Consider the following 23,697-nt stretch of genomic DNA (forward strand, 5'->3'; position numbering starts at 1 on the left):
TTTCTATGCCGAGAAGAGAGTTCCTATTTCTAGGTATGATATTTTCAGTTTTCCTAAATGGATTGCCAATGGCTAAATAAATGTAATGGTAGCAAGCTGATTTCCTGTTCTGCTGTGAGATCTTTAGACTCAGCCATAGCACGCCCAGTCAAATTCAGCTGAGTAACAACTGAAAAAGTAAAATTTATTTCTGCTACATAATTTATGAACTGTTTATAAGGTTCCTACTACCTCGGCAGTACTGTTTATTATAATATTTGAGTGTTATACTTAATATGAAATTACTAAGGATGTGTTTTTTCTACTATCTGGACTTATTGAAGCACCGTGTGCCAACCATCTGTAGCTTTACTGTGACAGGTAACGCTTTGCAATTATTGCTGTGCCCCAACTATTCCACCTTCACAAGGAAAACTGTTTCTGAAAATGAATTCAGTATATGAGTGCAGCCAGAGAAATGATGTTACTTCTTTCTTGTTGCGTATACACCTGCGACGTAGTCAGCACAGGAAATGTTGCACCTCTTGGTGCAATTTAAAACACAGTTAGCATGACAGGCTGCGCTTGGGAAATAGTTCTCGTACTGTTTGACAACATTTTCTGTGCTGTTGCCAAAGGAAAAATAGGAGCGTTTTTTAAACACACATTAAGTTGATCTGAAGTTTGTCTCTCCTTCCAAAATGCCCGGTTCACACATTCCCATCTTGTCCCAAACAAGTGCATGAAGAACAACGTGAGATTTGTTTCTGTGAGCTCCTCTGCACCTGGGGATGTGTGCACCTACAGCCCTGTGGCTCTAGGGTGCCTGCTGTCACCCCCCAGTCTCCATCTCAAACACCTGGGAGCAAATAATGTGTTTCAAAATAGGATTTGCCAGAGCTAATATATTGAGCAAGCAGTTACTTAAATAGCCAAGAGGAAATACTGGAGAGAAGAGTGAAGTCTCCATTTTCCTGGGCCTCAGACAATAAATTTGAGGCTATTCTCAGGGATGCAGTTGGGTGGAAGTGGACTTGATGCCCAGCCTTCCTGGGGAAACCTTAGAGGTAAAACTTTAGTTCTGTCATGGGCAAAACGGTCTCAACCCAGGGAATTTTCACCTCATTTAATTTATTGCCAGTTAACATAAACTTCTAATCACCAATTCGGGTGACTGAGAAAGAATAAACCATGAACAATTAAGCAAGCACTTAAGTAAACACCTCGCCTCCCCCTTCCTAGTCTCAGCTTGGCTTATTTTTGTGCAGGGTACACTCGGTCGGCCCCAATTCCTTCAAGGAGATGACGGTGGCACAGGAGGTTGGGGCTGGGGGAAAAGCTCTCTGGCTGCTGCTGCTGCTGCTGCTTTGTGATTATTGCCCATTTTCTTCCACTCCTCCTGCCCCTGCCCCAGCGTGGGACACCTGCAGCCACAGTCCCTTAGGGGGTCCCTGCCCCGGCGTGGGTCACCCAGGGTCTGTGGAGGGTGTCCCTGCCCCGGCATGCCAGGGATCCTGTCTGGGATTAATTCAAGAGAACATTTAATCGTATTTGAAAGTAGTTTCGTGGCCACAATTTGTTACTTGGATTTCTGGATCATTTCAAATACTGGTAGCACCTGAAAAATTCCAGGGTAGTAAGTGAATGGCTGCTCTTTATCTTCTGCGTGGAGTGTTCAAACTAGTAAAACTGCTGGTTATAATATTTAAAAAAAAAAAAAGAAAAAAAAAAGAAAAACCCCGAAGGCATTCAAATGAGCTGCTTTGTGCCAGGAATACTTTCCCATTTGGACAACTGCATTAGCTGCTTGTCTGCTCCTACTCCCAGCCCAGAGGTGTCGATTTTGTTGAGAAAGCATTTTCAATTCAGCATTTTCTATTCAAGACGCATGGCTTTTCTGGTTACGTGATTGTGGGTTTGGGAGTGAGCGTCTAATTTCATCTTGAAGCTACCGTGGAAAGAGGAAGGAAAAGACTTTTGCCGGAGAAAAGGCAGCATGTACAAAGGCAAAACCAGTAAAAGCTGCAAACCCCAAGATATTCACAAGTACAAAGCAGTAAAACCTATGCATTTGCATAAGCATAACCTGGGCAGAGCTGTTGCTGAGCAAATAGCAACTATGAATAATTTTAAGTAACACTATTATTTAATAATATTAAAGAATTTTTTAAAATAATCAAAGAAACAAAACCCTTCAGCTGCAGTTAATATGTTTAGCTTTCCTCCTCAGGTTTTCTGCCTCTGAAAAGTGAGATTATTTTGCAGTGATTTCCATAACTACAAAGGAGATCTGTTCAGTTTTCTAGAGACCTGAACATGAAAATTTCAAAGAATATCAAGCCACTTTTAAGCACAAACAAAATCAGGAGTAAAAAACGATGCTGCAAAAGGTGCAAAAACGCTTCAAAATCCAATCCTCGCTTTCTGGTTCATCCCCGCTGCCCTGTGCTTTCCTGTTAAGATGCAGTTGCAAAGCAGAAAAGGCATTTCCCCGGGGGGTCTGCAGGGGGGACATCTGCGCGGCCTGCACCAGGCCCTCATTAGCATCAGCAGCTGCAGCCCACTTGCACCATGGAGATAATTTTGCTGCGTAATTAGCTCCCTTCGTTCCCAATAGCTGCTCTCCTCTGGGGCTCCCAGCGCAGGCAGCAGGAGGTGGAAGGAGGCTGGGCATCTGCTCTTCAGGCTTCCAGCCAGACCCTCCAGTGCTCCTGCCTAACCCACTGGACTGGGCTTGGAGAGGAAGGGCTGGGGGAGATCTCATCCTCCTCCTTAGGTGATGGAGTAACAGGGAAATACGAGACAACACAATGAAGGTCAATGTAAGTACTAGATTATTTTATTTCTGTTGCAGTTAATTTAATAGCTTTCCTTATTTCCTTTGTAGTGGAAGTGTAGTGTAAAAGCTGTATCTGTCATGATCCCTTTTCAAAGCGTGCTGTTCATCTTATTTGCACATTACCAACAAAGCACGTGGTCTTAATTTTTAAATTACAATCTGAGTTAAGCTGAAAAAAATACTTTATCAAGAACAACAGTATAGTTAAGAAGGGTAAGGTTGTACCATGCATATTAGGCGATAATATGCCTTATTAAAAAAGTTACCATGAATGACTCTGGCTGGCCATTAGGATACCCTTTGCTTTCCATATTTTCTTGGAAATAATGAGTTTAAATGATTAACACTTGAGCTATATGTTATCTCAAAAAAGATGGTATTCTTTACACTGATTACTAGAAAATGTGTAATGGAAATGTTTTAACAAGTTGAGTCACTCTTTGATGAAGAAAATGTCGAGTAATTTCAACATGAGCTATGTGAGCCTGGGAAAGCCTGTGCACTTTAGGATAACGATTGACCACGTCCTGCAGTGCTCTTTACAAAGAACTGAAGCTCAAAAGAGGAAAGGAGTGGTGGCAGGGTTCATTTTTAGGAAATTCGGTTCTGGGAAGAGGGGGGAATAAGTGGACGGATCAAATCCATGTCATAGTCATATGTTAATGTTTTTGCCCAGACTTCCAGCACACGCGGACACCTAGCATTAGCCTGCTTTGTGCTAAGCAGAATTTCTTTGGCTGTGGCACTAACTGGATCTTTCAGCCTGACGTGACAGCTGATCTCTGGCCGCTGTGACTCAGGGCAGGGTCTGCGCGGTCGCCATGTGCCCTGTGTTAATGACAGAGGAAGGGGGAACGTATAGCCGCTGCACGGGAGCCGTGATGCACGCTAGTGATTAGGGCAGGTGAAAAACCATCCACTTCTTTCCCAGAGAAATATTAAAATTTCAGATAAATGCAACTTTGTCCAAAAGGGTGGTCTTAAAAAAGAATTAATGTTGTTGAGCAGATAACTGCAATGAGAGAGCTGGAGGAAGCAGCAGCCTTTGGGAGTTGTGGTGTTGCTGCTGATTCATTATGAATCAGAGAACACCCACCCCTGAGCCTCTGCCTCTTCGGTTGCTGTCACTTCTGCCACGTCCAGGGAATCAGCAGAAGCTCTGCCGCAGGTCAGATGGGATGCAGGGACAGCATCCTGTCATGCTTGTGCACCCAGGAGGAAGAATATACAGCAGTCACTGCAGATGAAAAATTTGCAGTTTGCTCCTGACAACTTGTGCTAGGAATTTTTTGCCTGTTCCCTGGGCAGGCAGAGGAAGGAGAGTAAGGACCCCGCTCTAACGAGTCTCTCTGAAGCATCTATTGCTTAGGAGGCAGAAGGAGAAAACTTGTACTCGTCAGAACTTTCTGTATCGTTAAATCCATGTTTGCAAATAAATGCTGTAGTAAAATGTAATTAAGATACTAAAAGGTTTAGAAGTCGAAAAAGTAATTTGGTGCATTTGGGCAAAAACCTTGGCATAGTAGGAGGAACCAAAACCCAGAAATACATATATATTCAGTTTTTTTTTTTTTAAATATCAGGAAATAGCAGTTTATTTTTCCTTGAACTTGGGCATGAGAGCACACATGCAAATATGCTATGAATGGGAATTAAATCCTGATCACACTGAAAATGGGGGGGGGGGGGCGTTCTGTTGGTTTTAACACAGCTAGAATTTGATTAACTACATTTGTGGAGAAAAGAGAGTTTGGGGAAAATTAAGAGAACCAGCTTGTAATTCCCACCTCTGCAGCACTGACTAATGTGAAGCTGCACAATTTCTAAGTGGTTCTGCCTGATTTTTTAAACTGGTTGTTCTTTATTTTATCAAAAACTGATTTGACCACTCAGAATTTAAAACCTGCTGATTAGCACCCGGTTCCACCCTCCAAAAATCAATTAACCGTTGAATAGGCAATAAAAGCAAGTCCTGACATTCATTCCTTGTTGAAGCTCATATAAAAAGATCTGAAACTTCTGTATGACCAGAACACTTATCTTCCAACATATGCAAACAAAAAATACAGTAGAAGGACCTTCTGCAAGTCACAGAAAATGTTGCACATCAAGTGGGACGTGCAAGCCCTACGGCTAGAAGGAAGGCACATGCATGTAGAGAAAGATCTGAGCACTCAAGGTAAATTCTTCTCTCTTCTGTGGGTGTTGACCATGTGAACTCTGTCTACAATTAACTGAATTGGGCAAAACTTGAATTGACTCAACTTGGTCTACTATTTAAAAGGGACTTCTCTGGGAAGCGTGTTCCCAGCTAATGGGGCAATGGAGAATGTTTATTTCTTCAGCTTTGTTCAGAGGTGAAGAGATTAACTGGAAGCAGTTCTGTAAACATGTCAGAGGGTGTCAGTGATGCATGAACGTAACTGTTTAGCAAACACAACCGGCTGCCTTCAGTTGTATCTTTCCTTCTCAAATATTTTAAGTCCAATTTTTCTGCAGTAAAAGTGCTTACAGATTTTTTTTTGGAGGAATGAGCAAAATGCAGCTGAAAAATATCTTCATCCACAAAAGAAACTCCTGTGATTAAAGCTATCTGGTTTTTTAAGATTATTTCAACAGGTTTTTTTAAGAAGCAAATTTAAGACAATAGATGAAAACTTTTTTTTTTTAAATTTGAAATGCTGTGAAGTACTACAGTACCTATGTATCACGTGAAATAGTACATAGTACTGAATTGGAGTTTCCAAATACAAACTGAGTGGGAAGGGGGGATACAGAAATTATTTTGGCAGACTTGCAGGGAAGATGCTCAAACTATCATTTGATAATCGCGAAGGATTCTTCTAGCAACATTTGCATATATTTTATGAGGGTGGTTTTTTTCTGTTGATTGTACTATAGGCTGAGGATAGAGACTGGGATAGGAAAGGCATCAGGAAATCTTAGTGGGGTTTTTGCTGTAGCGCAGATACTGATCATGTACATAGAGCACAGATGTCAGTCTACGTGAGTACTCCCATTTTGAGGTTATAGAATTTTATATTATAGAATTATACAATTGTCAGCTTTACTGACTATTAATTAAAATTTTCCCTTTCTTCATTAATAAACATGAGTTAACAGCTTTCATTCTGGAGACTCCCAAGGGCTGTTAGGTTTTGTAGTGGGAGCATTGCTGGATAAGGATACACAAACAATAAAGATGTAAAAATTCAGATTTGTAGGGAGAGTTACTATCTTAACATCTGACCTACAATCCAATAAAAGGAGACACACTTCCAGCTACACAAGAACTCTTCTTCACACCTAAGTTAACTGAACCTGTGTTACCAGACATCTTGTACTGTAAATCGATTCAGTACGGTTGGCTCAATATATGTGAGTAATTTGCATTGCTCTAACGAGGTCATGGACTCTGTATGGGGCAGAACAATGTCTCGGGAAGAGGTTGCAGAGGATGCAAGCTCTGTTTTCTAGGTCTGTACTCTGTCATCGTCTTGTTAAAATCTGCTCAGTGAGAGAAGACCAAGAGCACTGTCTGCCGAGGTGCTTTCTCATGGGGTGATGAACTGGCTTTTAAGATGTTCTTTGTCTTAGGAGATTTTTTTCAGGGCTGCTGACGGGGAAGAAGCAACAAAAGTCAGAGAAGGAAAAACACTTTGATCTCATCTGTGTTGCTTGAGTACTTATTACATGTTGGTTATTGTAAGGACACATTAACGAGATCACATAAAATAATGAAGAACTACACACAGCTGGCCCTAAATGGCATTTTGTGGATGATAGCATTAGACAGCCAGTTTCCGCTCCTCTGGTAATAAAGAAAAAATGCAGATCCCATTGGCCCCAAAGCACAGCTTCCTCCTAGCTAAGCACCCCGTAAGGTCTCTGTGATCCTGGGAATGCAGTACTTGTTTATAGTTAATGGCAGGTCAGAGATGCTTCTGCTTACATGACAGAAAGAGGCTGCCACAGTGATTCTTTACATATGTCCTAGACAGCTGAAAGTGTAGATAGGGCCCGATTTCTGACAAATAGCCCCATATTAGATGAGCCAGAGCCTGTACTACGAATAACCTCACTCCACGTGACTGGAGATAGACTTGGTAGACTTTAGCTGTCTGTGCTGTCAGATCAAGCCCTCACCTGCCATAAACCTCCTGTAACTTTTGCCTATAAAATTGCTCCTACTGTTATTGTGATCACAAAATCAATTGGCTGGGATGAGTTCTCTTAAAAGTGTCTCAAAAAATGAGACTTTGTTGGAAAGCAAATTGGAACAGATTTGGCATCCAGTGGCTTCTCAGTAACTCTGTTTCTTAACACGAGCAGATGGAGCCCATAGGACGCTGAGCTGCGGAGCCGGCTGTGGGCTGGGTGCCAGTAAGGGACAGGGCACAGGCAGGAGAGTGGCGGTTCCTTACCCAACCTCGCAGTGCTTTGGTTTACTCAGCATGGCCATACCCTCCTCATGGGAGTATTGCTAGGGGTTTAATTTCAGTGGAACATGGATATAACCAATCTAGCTTTCATAACTGAGCCAGCTCAGTGGCTCCAGCAGGTTTTTTCTAGCGCCATGGGATTCAGTACCACCTCTAACTCCACTAGAAAATCAGCTAACCTGTAGCAAGCTCTTTGCTGCCAGAACTACAGCACTTTCCAGTACCAAAGCTAGCTAGTTCAACGCTTGCTTGTATGTATATCCTATAAAATAGCTAAACACATCAGCACCTGTGATGCTAGACATTGCTGTGAGTTTGTTACCGTTTGTTTCACCAGTATTAGGCTGATCTTCAACATCTGCTTCAGCATCCTGGGCTAATACTTGTTGAATCCACAGCTGGGACTCCTAAAAACTAATGAAGCTTATACGAACAGTATTGCCTACATTCTTTTGGCGATAACACTGCATAAAAGAAATGCTTCACAGTCTCTTCCACACCAGCCGTGGTGCAGTCAGGTCCTGAGAGGCTGGGTGAGCAACCAGAATGCTTGGAAAGGAAACAAGAAATAAAGGGGACTTACTAGTCCTGTAAATAGAGGAGCAAAGGAGAACACAGAGCAAAATGTAAAGGCGGACCTGTTTGACCTGTTGTTTTTACACCTTGTGAAAAGTTCCTCCTTCTGTGTTTTTGTGGAGATTCGAAATCAGCAGAAATGAGTTACTTCAGTGGTGTGGTGCTGCTTGTATTGGTTTGTCAATGTATTGCTGCAACTTTATGCCGGGCTGTGGGCACTGAAAATACACAGAAGAGTCTGTTCAGGGAAGATGTTGGTGGGGCTTTTTTGTTTTGTCTTAGTGGTTTGGATTTTTTTTTTTTTTTTTTTGCGTCCTCATATTGCACTGCAACAAGAGGCTGTCTTTTGAAAGAGTTTTGCCTGGGACTTTCCTGTAGTTTGCTAGTTACAAATTACTAATATATTCTGTGTTACACGTTTCTACCTTTTATAAATTCCTTCAGAGGCTAGTTCCAAGTCAAAAGGATAAAAAAATCTTCATTACAATACCTTCCTAAGTTTCTCTACCCTTTTTAAAATGCACTGAAAAATGTCACCAAGGGCTGCAAGCCAGTTAGATCACTAATGCCTTTCACTGTCACCTGGAACTGTGTCTGTACCAGTGGCTGGCCTACTACATCAGTGGTGGGCTGGTATTCCTGAAAGAAAATCATGAAAATTTGAATTACGTTGCTGTGCACTTATGCGATACTGAAACTGAGAGTGGATGGAAGAGATATGCTTTCCAACTCTATAGTACTGACCATGTGTCCTGAAACTTGAAATTTAATTTAGCACTGCCTTAGAACCTTTGCTTTTCTTTCTTTTTTTTCTCCCACCGCCCCCCCCCGTTTGAGAGCTCCGCTGACCTGCACAGGTCTGACAATCTTCCAATTCATTCACGTTCTATAGTCTGGATGTTAGGGCCTGTCTCCATCACTTCTCTATTTAAGGTCTTAAATTTTTCAGTTCAAGCCCTATAGATGGGATATGAGATGATCTATGAACAGATCTGTTGTTCTAGCTAGGTCAGGTTTCCCAAAGTGTCCTACGATTTTTAAATTTATTTATTTATTTTTAATCCCCTGCTTGGCTTGCAATTGAGGTGATTTCAAAGGTTCCTGGGTATTTGTGTTGCCTACAGATGTGAGCCCACATGCCCTAATGTGAGCTCCACAAATCGGAGACCACCTTTCAAAATTTGAACCACTGTGTTCTGCTTTGAATTGGTATCTCGCTGTGGACTACTTGCCCTTGGATGTTTGCACAGCTTTATTGGCAAAACCAAAGGAATGTGTGCTGTGCTTCAAGCAAAGAGACCCCTCTGTTGAAAAGGTTTGTGACTTTCATGGTGTAAGTTTAAAATTCAACTTTTCATTCAGTGTGGGTGCCCCTGAATATACTCATCTGACTTTGCCAAATGAAATGTTGGTCAGTTGAGTTTTGACAACCTTTCTGTGGAATAGCTGGGCTGCTGAATGGCGCTTAGACCTCCCTGTTGCTTTCACTGACCTGGCTGTTCTCTTGCTTCACTCGTTTTGCAGCAAAGCAGACCTAGCAATGTCTAGGAAAAGAGATGAGAGAATAGTTGGAATAATTTATCCTGCTAATACTTGCTGCAGTCATGTTTGAATGTTGCTGAATGGGAAGAGTATCTCCTCACTCTGCATAACTTGGGTTATAGTCTACAGTTACTGTTTGCAGAAATTCTCACTGATGTGTACAGGCCAAATTCTGACCTAGTGAAAATCAGCATATTTACTCTAAAACAAATGAGATTTAAAAATAGATTTGCATAGTTTCATACATTGGTTGACTAAAGAATTAGGCCCAACAATGTGTTCAGTATGCTATTTCCACACGAAAGGCTTAGCTGGGGAAACGTTGACATTTAGATGCCTTTTAAAACCATACTGTGAACCAAATTTTCCTCTTATTTGTGTTGGTGCAACTAGGAAGGGCAGTCTTGTTGTCTAATGCACTAGACAGGGGCTCAGTTCCTGAGTTCAGGCTTCCTGGCTCTGCCACCGATTTCCTGCGTGCGCCTGGATAAGGCTCTTCGCATTTCAGTTGCCTGTTTGCAAAAGGGGGAGAGTGTCCCTCTGCCCATCCTCTTCAGGTCTGAAGAAGAGGGTTTGTCTTGCAGTGTGTCTGTACAGCACCCAACAACAAGGGATCAAATGTTAAGCCAGATCTAGAAGTGTGGCTGATGAGTAATAGGAAAAGTTGGCTGGGGGGGGGGTTGTGTGGTTTTTTTTTCTTTTTTTTTTTTTTTCTTTTTTTTACAATTGCAATAATGTGTGAAGCCCAAGCCCACCCTGGGCTGCACCCTGTGGTGGGATTCCTGGAGGCCTGACTTCAACACAGGTGGTTCAGACCATTTGGCATTGTCCAAATAGAAAGTGGACTTCCATGTTCAAGGCAAGAAGACTGTTTTAACCAGGCTAGGACATAAGGTAAATGGGACTGTTGTGCATCTCTGGCAGCTGCTGATAGACAAGCCCACGTATCATAAAAAGGCCATTGTTCGTGGCCACCCTGACGAAGAAATGCGTGCTGCTAACAACAGGCCATTTTCATCAGCTGAGCTGACAAATTGGTTTTCTTCTGCTGCAACTTCAAGCCAGCTGTTGCTTTACAGCAAATGCTCCGGACAAAAATACAAGGCATCACGTTTCCTATTTGGGTACTATCTCTTTGGACATTACTTGTACTTTCTGATAAGAAACTAATGCTGAAACACAGCCAGTGTCCCACTGACTGGGAAGCAGTCAGTCTCATTTTAAAGCTGAAAGCAAATGGTATCTTGTCCTGAAAAACACTACGTCCGCAGCGCTCTCTGCCCTTTGTGCAAAGGCCTAGGGTGAATAACGGTACCTGCTGCTACTACTCTTCGTTCTTTTAACTGTCATCTTGTAATGAGTAAGCAAATACCCCAAATAAGTATGGTAAAAATAAAACGTGGTGATCTACACACTCGTGATTGCCAGAAATTTATGGGCTTCAGCTGAGACAGGTAGGGCTGCCCTCTGGTGAAGAAGCTGGGAAATATGAATGTTTGCTGTCTCACAGATTTTCTGTGGTCTTAGGGAAGTCGCTTACTCTATTCTTCCTTGGTTTCCTGTCTCAAAAAAATTACAATAAGACCACTCTATGAAGATGCTGCAAGATATACTGGAGACAGAAGTATTCAGATGCAGGTGATGTCTGTGTGATGGAGAGAAACACAGACACTGTTTCAGGTGTGCTTACCTGAAGATAAGCTCACAAATGCACTGACCTGCTGTGAAGACTTAGCAGCCAGCAGAGCTATTTGTTTGGTGTCACTGTGTGCATAATTAGATTTTTCCCTGAGCTAATATGTCATGTAAATCATTAGCTTGGGGTGCTCTGAATCAGTAGGATCCAACTCTCCAGACTGGGGCGGACATGGACACAGCTAGCTGGAGTCTGGTCTTCACAAGTACTGCAGCCCACCGCTGCTCTTCAGCAGTATTTCTGCCACTGGTGTCAACACTAAGTGCCCAGTGGTAACATTACTGAGAGGTCTGTCTTCATAAGGCCCTGAGAAAAGAAAAAGTTTAAAGGAAAATAAGCAAGGTTGGGGGTTTTGGGGTTAGTTTGTTTTGGTTTTTTGTTTGTGGTTTGTTTTTTTTTTTCAGGGAATAAATAATTAGCCTTTTTCATGTGCAGTTGAAGTCCTCAGATAAATTGGGTAGCAGGCAGGAAAGCATGAGTTTTATTTTTGGATGGGTGATGCATTTTCTCTGCAGCTTCTGACAAAGAATTCACAGAATGCCAACGGGAAAAACGCCTATTTTTCATATAGGGATGTTCATAAATAATAACTCTAACGAACATTAGCACTGCTCTTCAAGAGCCTTGGGGGAAAAGGTGGTGAAGAAATATATTGCAGTATTACTATTATCTATTTTTTACTGCACTGAACATAGCAGACACAGGCTGCAAACATTTAACTCTCTGAAACCAATGCTCTGAGAAATGTTGTTTAATGTAAAAACAAGTGGACTTGAATTAAACTGAAATTAAGGTGGAGATAAACACCAAACCGGATTAACACTTTTGTTGGTGTAACAGTGCAATGCCGGTGTTTTTTCTCTCTCCAGAATACCTTGGCGAAGGCGCTATACGACAACAAGGCAGAGTGCTCAGATGAGCTGGCCTTCCGCAAAGGAGACATCCTGACGGTTCTGGACCAAAACGTCATTGGCAGCGAGGGCTGGTGGAAATGCTCCCTCCACGGCAGGCAGGGCCTGGCCCCCGCTAACCGCCTCCAGCTCCTCGCTGCCTCTCAGGCTGTCCTGCTGCCTCCTTCCACGCGGAGCGACTCCGCAGAGTCGCCAGCAGGCCAACAAAACATCTACCAGGTTCCTTCCGTCCCCAAGCCTACCGTGTTGTCATCTACCTATGAGAAGATGGAGGGGTGGGTTAAATCTCCAGCTAGGGTCTCTACTCTACCTGCCCAAGTAATATATCAGGTACCAGCCTTGGCGGCACAGCTGCTCAGTGAAAGGACCCAAAGCTCAACAAATCAGGTAAGAATATAAGCAGCTATAAAAGTAACAAATGTTATTATTAAAACAATCATTGGGAGTGGGAAAATAAGAAAGGCTATTGGCCTGAGCATTTCAGTGGAATTTGCAGCAAAGCCATTCTAATAAATGATGTTTAGGAAACTCCCATCAATTCTACTACGGTTTATAGCATTATGTGAGAAATGCTGCTCTGGGCAACAGATGAGAGTCTCTATATTCTGTAGTCCCTCACTTTTTTTGACAGTTTAAAGCAGCTGTAAAATAGGGCAGGAAGTAAAGAATATAGCATTTGTTTGGAAGAATCTAGAAATGATTTACAAACCTACCCCAAAGTTAAAATAACAAGACACAGAACTTTCTCCTCTGATGGTCTACAGAATGCATCCATCCAGAGTCCTCTGGGCACACATGGGGTCTTTCCACCCATCTGCACAGGAACATGATTCATAATTTAAAAAAAAAAATAAAAAATCACCCTTTGCTGTGTGATTGCTGCCTTTGGTCTAGTTTCTACTATTTCCAGTGCCTCAGCAAGCTCAGAGCACTGCTGCCTCTCTCTTCTGCTACTCAAGGTTGTCACTACGCTTGCACAAAGTAGCAGCACCTATTTCAGACATGCTGGAGGGCACAGGGTTTGGTTGTGTGGCCTGAATCAATTTCTCTCCCAGCCTGTTTTTGCTGCTGCTGAGACAGTGAGCAGGGTGTATGGGATGAGAGCAGCCACCAGTCCCCCCCAGTTATGGAGGAGAATTGCAGACCTGGTTTTCCAGGGTTTCATTACAGCTGCCTGGCCTGGCCTGGCTTCTTCTTTCTCCCTGCTCCTTGTGTTTGGCATTCAAATGAAACACGTACGTGGAACATGTAATTTGACTAAATGTTGCATTAAGTGTCTTAACATCAAAAACTTGTGCTTTCTTCAGCATAAAATGAATGGGGAATCTTTTATAATGAAAGGTAAATAGAGCAGGTGGGGAGGGAGTTCAAGTGCAAGTTTTTGTTCAGTCCCATGAGCTCTTCAGCCCTGGGTGGCTCTTTATTCCGTGTGTGAAAATCACGTTAGAAATGCTAATAGCAAAAGGAAAGAAATTCAGCCCTGAACTATACAGCCTTTTAGGCTGATTTAATGATCATTTGATTTATGGGGCTCAGTCCCCACTGTGCTGAAAGGCAAGTTATGGAAACCGCGGTGCTGGTTCCTTCTGTGTGGCAAATGGGTGCTGGAAAAGAGGCGAACTCGGTGCATCTGTGGTGACTGAAACCTAATTTTCAGCGCTGCAGCTGCACATCCAGCCTTTGTGTACAGTTACCATAACTGCAAGCTCAAACTGGGTAATAGCTACAAAAGACCCTTTTGCACTTGCTGTGATCCGATTTCTCCACATTCCTAACCCTAAAGAAGGCATTTGCAAATTGAATGCGAGATTGATACAAATTTTCCATGTTGTGCCAGCAAATCAGGCTGAAAACGTCACCTATTATTCTTTATCTGAATGAACGGCCCCACAGAAGAGCTCCTTGGCTATTCCTGTCTCGCTGTCATTTCATGAGCTTATATACCTAAGCCTTGTTTACTCTAACGGAGAAAGAAAAAAAAAAATGTCCTAGCATGCTTTTATTATTTAGAAGTTCAGATTTGCCTGCGCTGCCTCTTGCACAACGTCACAGCTGTTACTACACCAACTGTACCGCGGTGGTCACAAGCCATACACATGCACGGGGAGGCTCAGGGGTGAACAGCCTGCGCGAGTGCAGAACGAACCGCAGCGCTCCAGACCGCCCCGCGTAGATCCTATGGGACAACTGGCAAAGTTCCTGGCATACTCAGCTGTCCCCTGAGCAGCTGGGTAAAGCCACTGTAAGTCTGTGAGGGAGCTGATTGAAAGCAATAAAACAAAACAAAATCTCTCAAAGCCTGTGTGCTTTCACCCTGTAGAAAAGCCTCGTCACTTCTGCCTAATACACAGGGCACCTTCTTGCTTTACTGTGGCTGAAGGTACTTTAAAAAAATAGTACGCTGTGATATTCAGTGAGTTTCCTTTTTGCTGTATACTGAGTAAGGTTTGTCCATCTGAAAACATACGTGGGCTAAGAATGGCTTTCTTGATAGTACTTATCTTTTACCCTTTCTGCTCAGGAAAGTCTCTTCTTTTATGCCTCTTTGCAAGCAAGATGGCTGATATCGCAGAGCGCTAAGGGGATTTGCGTTCACTCATCATTCCATTTCTTCAGATGAGAGCTAAGAGCTTTCACAAAGATGAAGCAAGCAGTTGTAAAGCTGGAGTCTTGTTCCTCTACCGTATTTCTCCTAAATTTAGTCACTACAACACTCACTCACATGATGGAGAACACTACCTCCAATTTTAAATAATTTATTGTAACACAGTGGTGTTTCTGCGGGTCAGTAGTTTACAATACTCCGTTTATAAACCAGCTGCGGAGAGCCAGGCTAAACCCATGCTAAATGAACAAAACTCCATGGTTTTGGGGTTGATTTTTAAAAAGTCCTTTCCCAACATTCATATTTTGGCATCTTAACTAATTGTCCCACAGATCTGGTCATCGCTCTTAAAATGATGTTTTAAGCAAACACAAGAATCGGTCTGTAATTGACCTAAATAACGTAATTCCCGTATCAGTCTTCTGTGTTTATGGAGCTGGACAGGACGTCAAGGTAACTCTGTTTACTCCTACCAACTGAGTCAGTCTCTGATAACTACAGAATAACGCATCTCAGCCTGCATCTTTTTGCTGCTCTTACTCCCACTAAATATGGCTTGACCTAATGGCTCTGTGGGCCTGGAGAAGTAGGAATTCCCCCACTTTCATTTTTTTAGTGGTTCTGGTTTTGGGTAGTCTAAAGATTTCAGTGATAACTGAAGCTGGATTTTCTCCAAATCTTTTCCCTCCCTTGGTTAGTAAGGCAAATCATCTTTGATTTATATGTGCCAATTCTTATCCAATCTGAAATAAAGCAGAAATGCTGTCAAAGGAGAATTATGGGGAAGAAATACCATGCCTGCTTGTAAGGTCAGTTCCTGTCTATCACCATCAGTGAAAAGCTGAAAGGTTTTTAATCACTTAAGAGTGATGACTCTAACGGTGGCCTATTCAACTAATTGAGTTTTCAAAGATGTCCTGAGCTTACTGCTCACTGCAGCTTTCTCATTATTGTTTTTTTCTCCCTAAAAGCACCTGCTTACTCTCCCGAGAGCATGCCGGGCTTCAGTCCCAAATATCAGGAGTGAGGTGTACGATGTTCCATCCACACAGCGCCGGGAGTCCTTACTCACGCAGGTGAGTCCTGCCATGGTCCCCCCCATGCAGCTGGGACCCTGTAGGACCCCAGAATAGATTTTAAGGTAAATTCTAGTGTTTCCCTGTTTGCTTTTCGTAAAATTTGGCAGAAAACTGTATATTTTTAGGGAAGTTCAAAACCTAAAGCAGTCTTCTCTTGAATTTCTCTCACATTTAGAGAAATGTGTCTTAAATTTGGTACGTTTCTAATAAACATTTTCGGTTTTACTGTTATGAGCTCCAGGGCACAGATGAATTCTCAGTATCAGAGTGTCAGCCACTCTGCCTTGGTTTATCCATCAGGAAATGTGCTTTGTCTCTGTGTCATTTGATCGTGAAGTTTTCAAGATGTTTACAGGAGAGTCACTAGTGCACGTACAAAAAGAAACTAAATGTCACCCACACCACCCGCCTCCTGGGCAACAAAATGCGAGGGATTAGATCGTGTAACCATGACGCATTCAGGGTAAGCGCAACACCTCGATTGCATCTACCGCTGAAGCGTGCTGTTACATGATCGTGCTGTTGATCCCATGCTTCCCTGGGGAGAGTGAATGTCACCACATTTCCTCTACGTCTCACTGCAGCCTGTGCAGGTCACCAGGATGGGACAGATGCCAGGCCCCAGCCCCGTCCCATCACCTACCACACAAAAGTGCGTGTAGGACTGGAGCACGTCCACGGAGCCTCCCCGCACACCTTACACTCCCTGGCAGTGCAAGGCTGAGCCCACTCTGATTCATTTATTATCAAGTTATCCACAAACTTCTTTGTGTTACCCACTTTGTATAAGTGGGGTGATCCCTGCTCAGACCCAAAGCCAGGCATGTAGGTGGCAGCTGCCTTGCACCACCTAGAGCCCACCACCCTCCCATGCAGCGCTGCGGGAAGGCGCTCCAGCAGCTCTCCGGCAGGTTGAGTTTGACCCACACCATCCGAACTAGGAGATATGCAGTATATGACCCGAAAGGCTTTGATTCCACTGAAATCTTCAGTGGGCTCTAAAAAGGATTGAACTCAACCTGGTTTGTTTTTTTTTTTTTCCTTTGACCAGAGCGGTGCCACTCCACCCACCGCACGAAAGGGCTCTGTGCTGGTCAGATCCACCGAGTGTTTCCAGGAAGAGCAGAAGCAGCTTTACAACATCCCGTCCAGCCCAGAAAAGGCAGGAGCTGTTATCCAGAAAGACTCACCAGTGGGCAATGTAAGTAAGACTTGTTGGACGCATGAGAATAATCTCTCATTACTATGACGTTGGGCACGTGTGCTGAACCTCCCTCGAGGCAATCGCGGGGATAAGACCAGCACATCTTCCGTGCAGTACTTTGTCCTTCATATTAAAGAGACAAATACTACCTGGCTCCCGGACAGTCAGGGTACCTACCAGAACTAGGACTGCCACTGCATTTGCATTTGCTTTTTAGACTGCAGGCAACAAGATTTTTTGCCTTAACTTCTTTTTGTAACAGTGTGAAAAGCAAATTCAATACTCTACATTCTTGAATGTCTATTTGTAATATTTAAGCAGATAGAAACTAACTGTCCCCGTTCCATGCGGCACTCTTCTATGCCTTTTTGGGAGTGGAGCACACCTGGCTTTGGAGGGGGTCAGGCTTCCCATCTCTTCCCCACTGTCTGACAAGTACCGTCCTTGAAGAAAGGGCTGATCTGAAATTTCACAACAAAGAAAATGCCTCAGTGGAAACTCTTTATTAGTTGAGTGCCAAATATTTCAGGTTTCCTGAACAGTTTTAGGATCCAAGAGAATTTTGACAGGCTCCTTAGCACACATGCCCAGGGCTGAGGTGTGGGACCTCAGGGCAGACCATCCTAGCACAGGAAATCTGAGGTTTCCTGGGTTTGTGGATTTAAAGAGAAGTGCTGTAGGTTCACGGCTGCCCCACGACTGGAGAAGCCAGTCGTGCACAGTGCCTGTTCAGCAGCGACAGTAGGACTGGTGCTACCCAGAACTGGGGCGCTGGCATATGAGCAATTGCTCATTGAAGCTGGCATTCCTGACATCTTCATGGCTGTTAGCAATTGTACCCACCAGCTGCAGCAGTCTGGGAGCAGATTTCCTTTCAGAGACATGGTTTATGGTTCCTTCCAAAATAACATTTTCTTAGAATTCTTTGTTCATGGACAATTTGGAAAATTCTGGCTTTGGTCTGAAACACCCTTGTCTGGGCTCCCCTTCTCACGCACATTTTCTGCAAATGGGGAGGCCCAACCTGGCCAGTTCTTTCTAAAACTTTTATTACAAAGCAGTACCTTCAGTTGTTTCTTGTTGCTGCACACTCCTATAGTTCCTTGCACTCCCTCATGCTTGTGCTTCGTGCTTGTAAGGCATCCAGGTACAATCTCTCCTGAAGCGCCTATTAGTATTAGTCTGCATTTTCTTACACAAGAAGCGGTCCTGCATTTGCATTTTCCAGCTTAGCCTTCGGCTGTACACACACATATTTTTAACGCATTGGGCAAGATCTGTATCCATCTTAGCAAACCTGTATCAAGTAAAAATTTAAACTCATTGTATTATTTGAGAATAGTCAGTGGTGTCTGGTGATTTTTTTTTTTTTTTTTTTTTTTTTTTTTTTTGTCAGGGTATGCATATGAATGGGGGTGAGGATACTGGAAAATCAAGTGTTTTCTTATGCAGAGGCTAATAAAGTCTTATCTCCTTCATTCTGTAAAACTGAGTGTTTAACGTTGCCTACTAATAAACTGGCATTTCACTTTTCTTGTAGCCATTCCAGAAAACTGTGAGTTTCCCACCCCGAAGGAGCCAGGGAAGATTTCACTGGTCGGGGACACTGCTGTACGATTTAATCACCTGTGCTCAAAATATTTTAACCTTCACATGTACAGCTTGTGCATTTTAGAAAGAAAATAAAAATTATGGGCTAGCCTGTTCGTGGGGCAGTTCCATTGATGTTACTGGAGTTGCATACATTTACGTGCTCTAAGAATTCAGTTTTGTTTCTCATTGCTTGTTTAAAAACATGGTTTATAAATCCTGTGTGCTCTGTTGCAGTTATACGATGTCCCTCCCAAAAGAGAAACTGATGTTTCAGAAAATGAATCTCAGAAAAAGTGCTGGGGCCATTACAATACCTTGCCAAATCCTCGGAAGTCAGAATGGATTTATGATATTCCAGTATCACCAGAAAAAACAGGATTAAAACAAAACCCTTCTGGCCATTCCTTGGAGAACCAGGTGCTGTACGATATACCACCAGCCAGGTACAAGGGGCTAATAACAAATACTGAAGCCAAAGTTGTAAATCCACAATTATATGATATTCCACCAACACAACGGAAATTAACGTTTCCAGATATCCATCTTTATGATGTTCCATCCTCACGGGATGTGCTCCTTTTGCCACAAAACGGTAGCTGTGATGTACCCCCAAGTCTCCTGGCTCCGAAGGCTGAGAATCAGATCTCTGAAGAGAATGTTTATGATATTCCAAAAGGTTTGCCCACCGCTGTGCAGTCCAAGAAAGAGATGGAAAAAAACAGCGATAGTTCTGGAGACCAAGCATACAGTGCTCCTCCACAGCTCTCAAGAGATGCCAAATTAGAACAAGACAGATTATCTGTTTCTAGTGTGGACAGCAGAAGTAGCACACTCTCTACATCCTCAAACTCTTCTGCTGAGTCTTTTTCTATGTCATCATCAGAAGAGCCTGCCAAAGAAATGAAACTGGACCTTGACGTAGCCATAGAGACAGTGACTAGATTGCAGCACAGTGTATCCAGCTCGGTTGCAAGCTTAATGATCTTTGTGAGTAGTAAATGGAGATTACAAGAACACCTAGAGAAAAGCATTGAAGAAATCCATAGAGCAGTCGATCACATAAAAGTATCACTGGGAGAATTCTTGGCCTTTGCTCAAGTCGTAAAGGTAAATGCCTCTTACCTCACTGATAATAACCTTCAGACCAGAATTAAAAAACAGCTAGAAATTCTTACGAACTCATTCAAAATTTTAACAGAAACAAGAGAAGCTCTAAACAACTGCAACTGGTCACTAGAGGCTTTGGTCCTCAGGAAACCTCAGAACAACCCAGATGATCTTGATCGCTTTGTTATGGTAGCCCGCACGATTCCAGATGATATCAAGAGGTTTGTATCCATCATCATTGCCAATGGAAAGCTTCTCTTCAGAAAGAATGAGATGGAACAAGAAATGAAGCAATCAAAAGTGAACCCGGAATACAAAATGGCAAAACAAATCACAGTGCCAAGAAGAATAGAAATAGATTCACTTCAAAGAAATACTCCTGATAAACCCAACCAAAGCCGGGTGTCTTCTGAGAAACCAAAAGAAAATGCCACTGAGGACTGTGATTATGTTCAGTTACAGGTTAGTATAACTGGATTTTACTATCTATATTCTTGATTGTTTGCAGATATTAAGCTATTAGCACTCTTTTATCTTTGCAGTAGTGCCAACTTCAGTTTGCACTACTTCCTATTTTCCAGGCTTCATGTGAATTCAGGATTTTGTTAGAGTGCTAGATGGCACACGTAGAATGATCAGTAATTTTAAGTAACAAAGAGAACTGGCATTTGAGAATTTACCCAGGCAGGCAGCCAGCCAGCCAGCACCAAGGAAAAAAAATTTTAGCTTGCCCATTTAAATTCATTTGAGAGACAGCTTTTAGCTTGGGGTTAGCAATTTGTTTCTTCTCTTTTGACTAGTAGTTCTCCTCTTGCCAGTACATTTTGTTTGTTTGACATAACTATACAAGAAATGTTAACTTTCTAACTTGAGGTGTATTGAAAAGCATGCTTTCATAGAAAATTTTGATTTAACAAATTAAACTCTTACTGTGAATTATCAAATTTATGTTAGAATAATTTTGGATGTTTGTTAGAATCATTCTCCTTAGAATTACTGAAATGTCTAGTAAGAATATAACTCTCTTGGTTTCACAAAGAAATGCTGGCTTGTCCTTAGAATTTAGGAAATGTTATGTTTTGTTGATGTTGGTTTCAGTCTTACATCTTGCAGGATCAGACACTAAATTTTTAGTAGGAAAAAACCTACAGTTGCTTCTAATAAATGTACCATTGTTGTCTGTAACTTGAAGGCTGCATAGCAAGGAGTTGTTTCCCCTGGAAATAAGAGAAAAAATACATTTATATTTAAATATTTTATGTAACTCATTTCAACTTTGCTTTCATTTTGATTTGTAACAGGCACAGAAAATCATTTCAGGTAAAGAAGTAGCAAAGAAGAGTACAGATTCAAAACCAAAGGTATTTCTGATTTTGAAAACTATTACTTATGAGGACTTCTAGTCCCTGATTTCTGTGCTTGCTAAAATTCAAAATAATTTGCATTTGGACACACATATCTGTACATAGACGTCTATTTGTTTTCTCATAGTTCATTTTCCCAGAACTAGGTCTTAGAATTACTGCTGAAAACCCATGCAAAACATTTATTTTCTTCAAATGTAATGAACCACTCTGAAGTCATACTATTTATTTGCTTGCCTTTGCGTATCATTCGGGATAAGGCTGTGAGAGTTAGTATTTCAAAATATCTTGTCATGCACTGGTATAAAGATTGACTCTCTTGTTATTGTACAGTTTTAATCATTCATAACCCTCATGAAGTCAGCACCATTAATGATCAAGTCTGAATGTTTTGTACTATCTGAAAGCTTGAAGTCCAGACTGTATAAAGGATTGATGTTTAGCTCCAGCACTTTGTGTGCTATGCATTATTAAAATTGTGTTCAGTGAAATTTGTTTAGGGAAAAAAGGCCATGGGGAGAAAATACCGCTTTGAAGTCCAGTACTTTATGGAAGGAGAAATGATTGTAAAAGACTCCTGGGCTGGGGCAATTTGGAGACTATTAACTAACAAAACTCCCTGTAAGTGAAGAAACATGAAGAATATAGGGTAGAGCAAATAAAGAAACAATCAGTGTGCCACCAAGCTGACTCTATTTTTTTTTTTTTAACCTTTCTCCAGGTTTTGCCATCTGCAAAAAAGACTGCAATTCAAAGCAAGCAGGACTCTGCGAAGAAAATTGCTCTCCCAGAACACTGTAAGCTGTGTTTCAGTGCGCTTCACAAGGCAATTGGTGTATTTACTAATAGTCTGAGCAACAACCAGCCACCCGAAGTCTTCATATCCCATAGCAAATTGATCATTATGGTGGGACAAAAGTTAGTGGATTCTCTGTGCCAGGAAACTCAAGAAAGAGATGCTCGGAATGACGTTCTCCACAGCAGCAGCCGGTTTTGCAGCCTCTTGAAGAATCTGGCTCTCGCCACCAAAAATGCTGCAATACAATATCCAAACGCAGATGCCGTGAGGGAACTTCAGGATCAAACTGAGGAGCTGTCTAAGTACACACAGCAGTTTAGAGCAATGATGGAATGAAAGACACTTTGCTGATTTTACAAATTCTCCATTGTTGTTGCTCCTTTGGCACGTGGCAGCCAAGGGGGGCAGAAGCAGCTCAGTGACACCAACTTTCAGCCACCTCTAAGAACTCCTGCCGGGCAGTTCCCTGGGTGCTGGTGCACTTTCAGCAGGTGAAGATCCATACAACAGCAGATGCAGAAGAGGATTTGTAGAATTAAATCTGTACTTTCTTCTCCATTGTTCAGATCCTGCCTGGAAATGTCATCATCTTAGTGGCTGGGCAGGAATGTTTGCTGTGTATTAGAGCAAAATTATTTTATTATCTGGATGATTTCTTATTTTTTAATTTCTACATATAGGTCAGATAAATGTATTTTCCTTTTTTTTTTTTTTTTTTCCTATTCGGGTATGTAAAGTCTCTCTTTAAATTTTGCTGCACAATGTTCTGTAACTTATGATATCCCATCATCAATTGTTTCCTGAGGACTTTACTCAAAATTTGTAATTTTTTTTTTTTTAAACAGCTGCAAAACTAATTTTTGGTTTTAATATACAAATGTAATGAATGTATTATGGGACAAAATCTGGCAGGTACTACACGTAGCCTAGATGTTAATGGGAAATGCTCCAGCTGGTTATCTGAGCACAGAGGAAGACTGACTTGGAGGAGTCCTGGCTCCTGATAAATCTACGGGGAGCGTGCCTCAGTCATCCTCTGTTGCAGCCTGAAGCTGTTCAGAGCATTGGTGCAACGGAAACAATTTATTTTAGTTGCTAAATGCGCAGAGACTTTGGACAAGCTCTTGCTACAACCTGGAAAGGTGACGTTATTTCTTGCTGGGCACCCAGAGGACCCGTGCTGGCGAGGCTGCCCAGGGGTTCTCAGACCGGCCCTCGCGGCGTTGGTCTGTGTAGCTCGTTAACTTTATCCCCAAATTTGCTGGATCTGAAATACAACAACGATGGAGGCCCTGTAACCGCGCAGGTAGACTGTTTGTACGCCTGTGTTATTTGTATTTTTCCTGATTAATTTATTTTAAAGTTTTTATCTGAAATTTCAAAGCCTGGCCTTTCTTGGCAATGTTGTACCTGTGTCTTTGCCCTGAAAACGGACAATTAGTTTTGTGAGTGGTTACAGCTAATTCGCACTGCACCAGTGCACGCGCTCCAGCTGTCTGTGGAAAAACCAGCTCCCTCATTTTATTTTCACTCGGCAGTCACCATGTTTTATACCGTTATTTAAACGTCGACATTTGTAAATATTACTGTTTGCACAGTCAAATGCAGTAACTGCATTTCACGTTGGCTTTGTACGTTTTGTATTAAACTCACTCCTGGAACGACCGAGCGTTCGTAACCTGCCATCGGCCCCTCCCGCCGGGGCAGGGCGGCAAGGGCGAGAGGCGTCGCCTCAGCGGGGGGCAGCCCGCCGCCCAAGCCCCTGCCAGCCCGGCCCGGCTCGGGAACCCCTCATTTGGCCATAAATGCCCCAAAGTGGGTGTCCTGGGCGGGCGGGGGGTCCCCACAAAAAAAGAGGCAAACCTGCTCCGCCGCGGCGCGGCCGGCTGAGGGGCAGGCGAGGGAGAGGCGGCAGCTGCCCCGCCCCGCGCTGCCAACCCTCCCGCGCGCGGTGGCACGTT

The 23,697-nt window shown here is 42.7% G+C and overlaps 1 protein-coding gene across 2 annotated transcripts; it reads left to right on the top strand.

Moving 5' to 3' along the window:
• The first annotated feature begins 2,711 nt into the window (after nucleotides 1–2,711).
• CASS4 (Cas scaffold protein family member 4) lies at nucleotides 2,712–23,459 on the top strand. 2 transcript variants are annotated; one of them, XM_050907268.1, is made up of 7 exons: nucleotides 2,712–2,801; nucleotides 11,944–12,372; nucleotides 15,562–15,666; nucleotides 16,721–16,870; nucleotides 18,701–20,035; nucleotides 20,875–20,934; nucleotides 21,659–23,459. In XM_050907268.1, the coding sequence occupies exons 1-7, from the start codon at nucleotides 2,790–2,792 to the stop codon at nucleotides 22,070–22,072; spliced, it is 2,505 nt and encodes an 834-aa protein (XP_050763225.1). In that variant the 5' UTR covers nucleotides 2,712–2,789; the 3' UTR covers nucleotides 22,073–23,459. The 2 variants fall into 2 exon arrangements, with proteins under 2 accessions (XP_050763225.1, XP_050763226.1); XM_050907269.1 differs by lacking the exon at nucleotides 20,875–20,934.
• The last annotated feature ends 238 nt before the right edge of the window (nucleotides 23,460–23,697 follow it).

Source organism: Gymnogyps californianus, chromosome 17, assembly GCF_018139145.2.
Source record: "Gymnogyps californianus isolate 813 chromosome 17, ASM1813914v2, whole genome shotgun sequence".
Taxonomy (NCBI): Eukaryota; Metazoa; Chordata; class Aves; order Accipitriformes; family Cathartidae; genus Gymnogyps; species Gymnogyps californianus.

Bases quoted from the DNA above. Each gene is read 5' to 3' on its own strand.
- CASS4 (XM_050907268.1), top strand. The intron at 12,373-15,561 runs GTAAGAATATAA...TCTCCCTAAAAG, and splicing joins CCCAAAGCTCAACAAATCAG to CACCTGCTTACTCTCCCGAG. The intron at 16,871-18,700 runs GTAAGTAAGACT...GCTCTGTTGCAG, and splicing joins AAGACTCACCAGTGGGCAAT to TTATACGATGTCCCTCCCAA.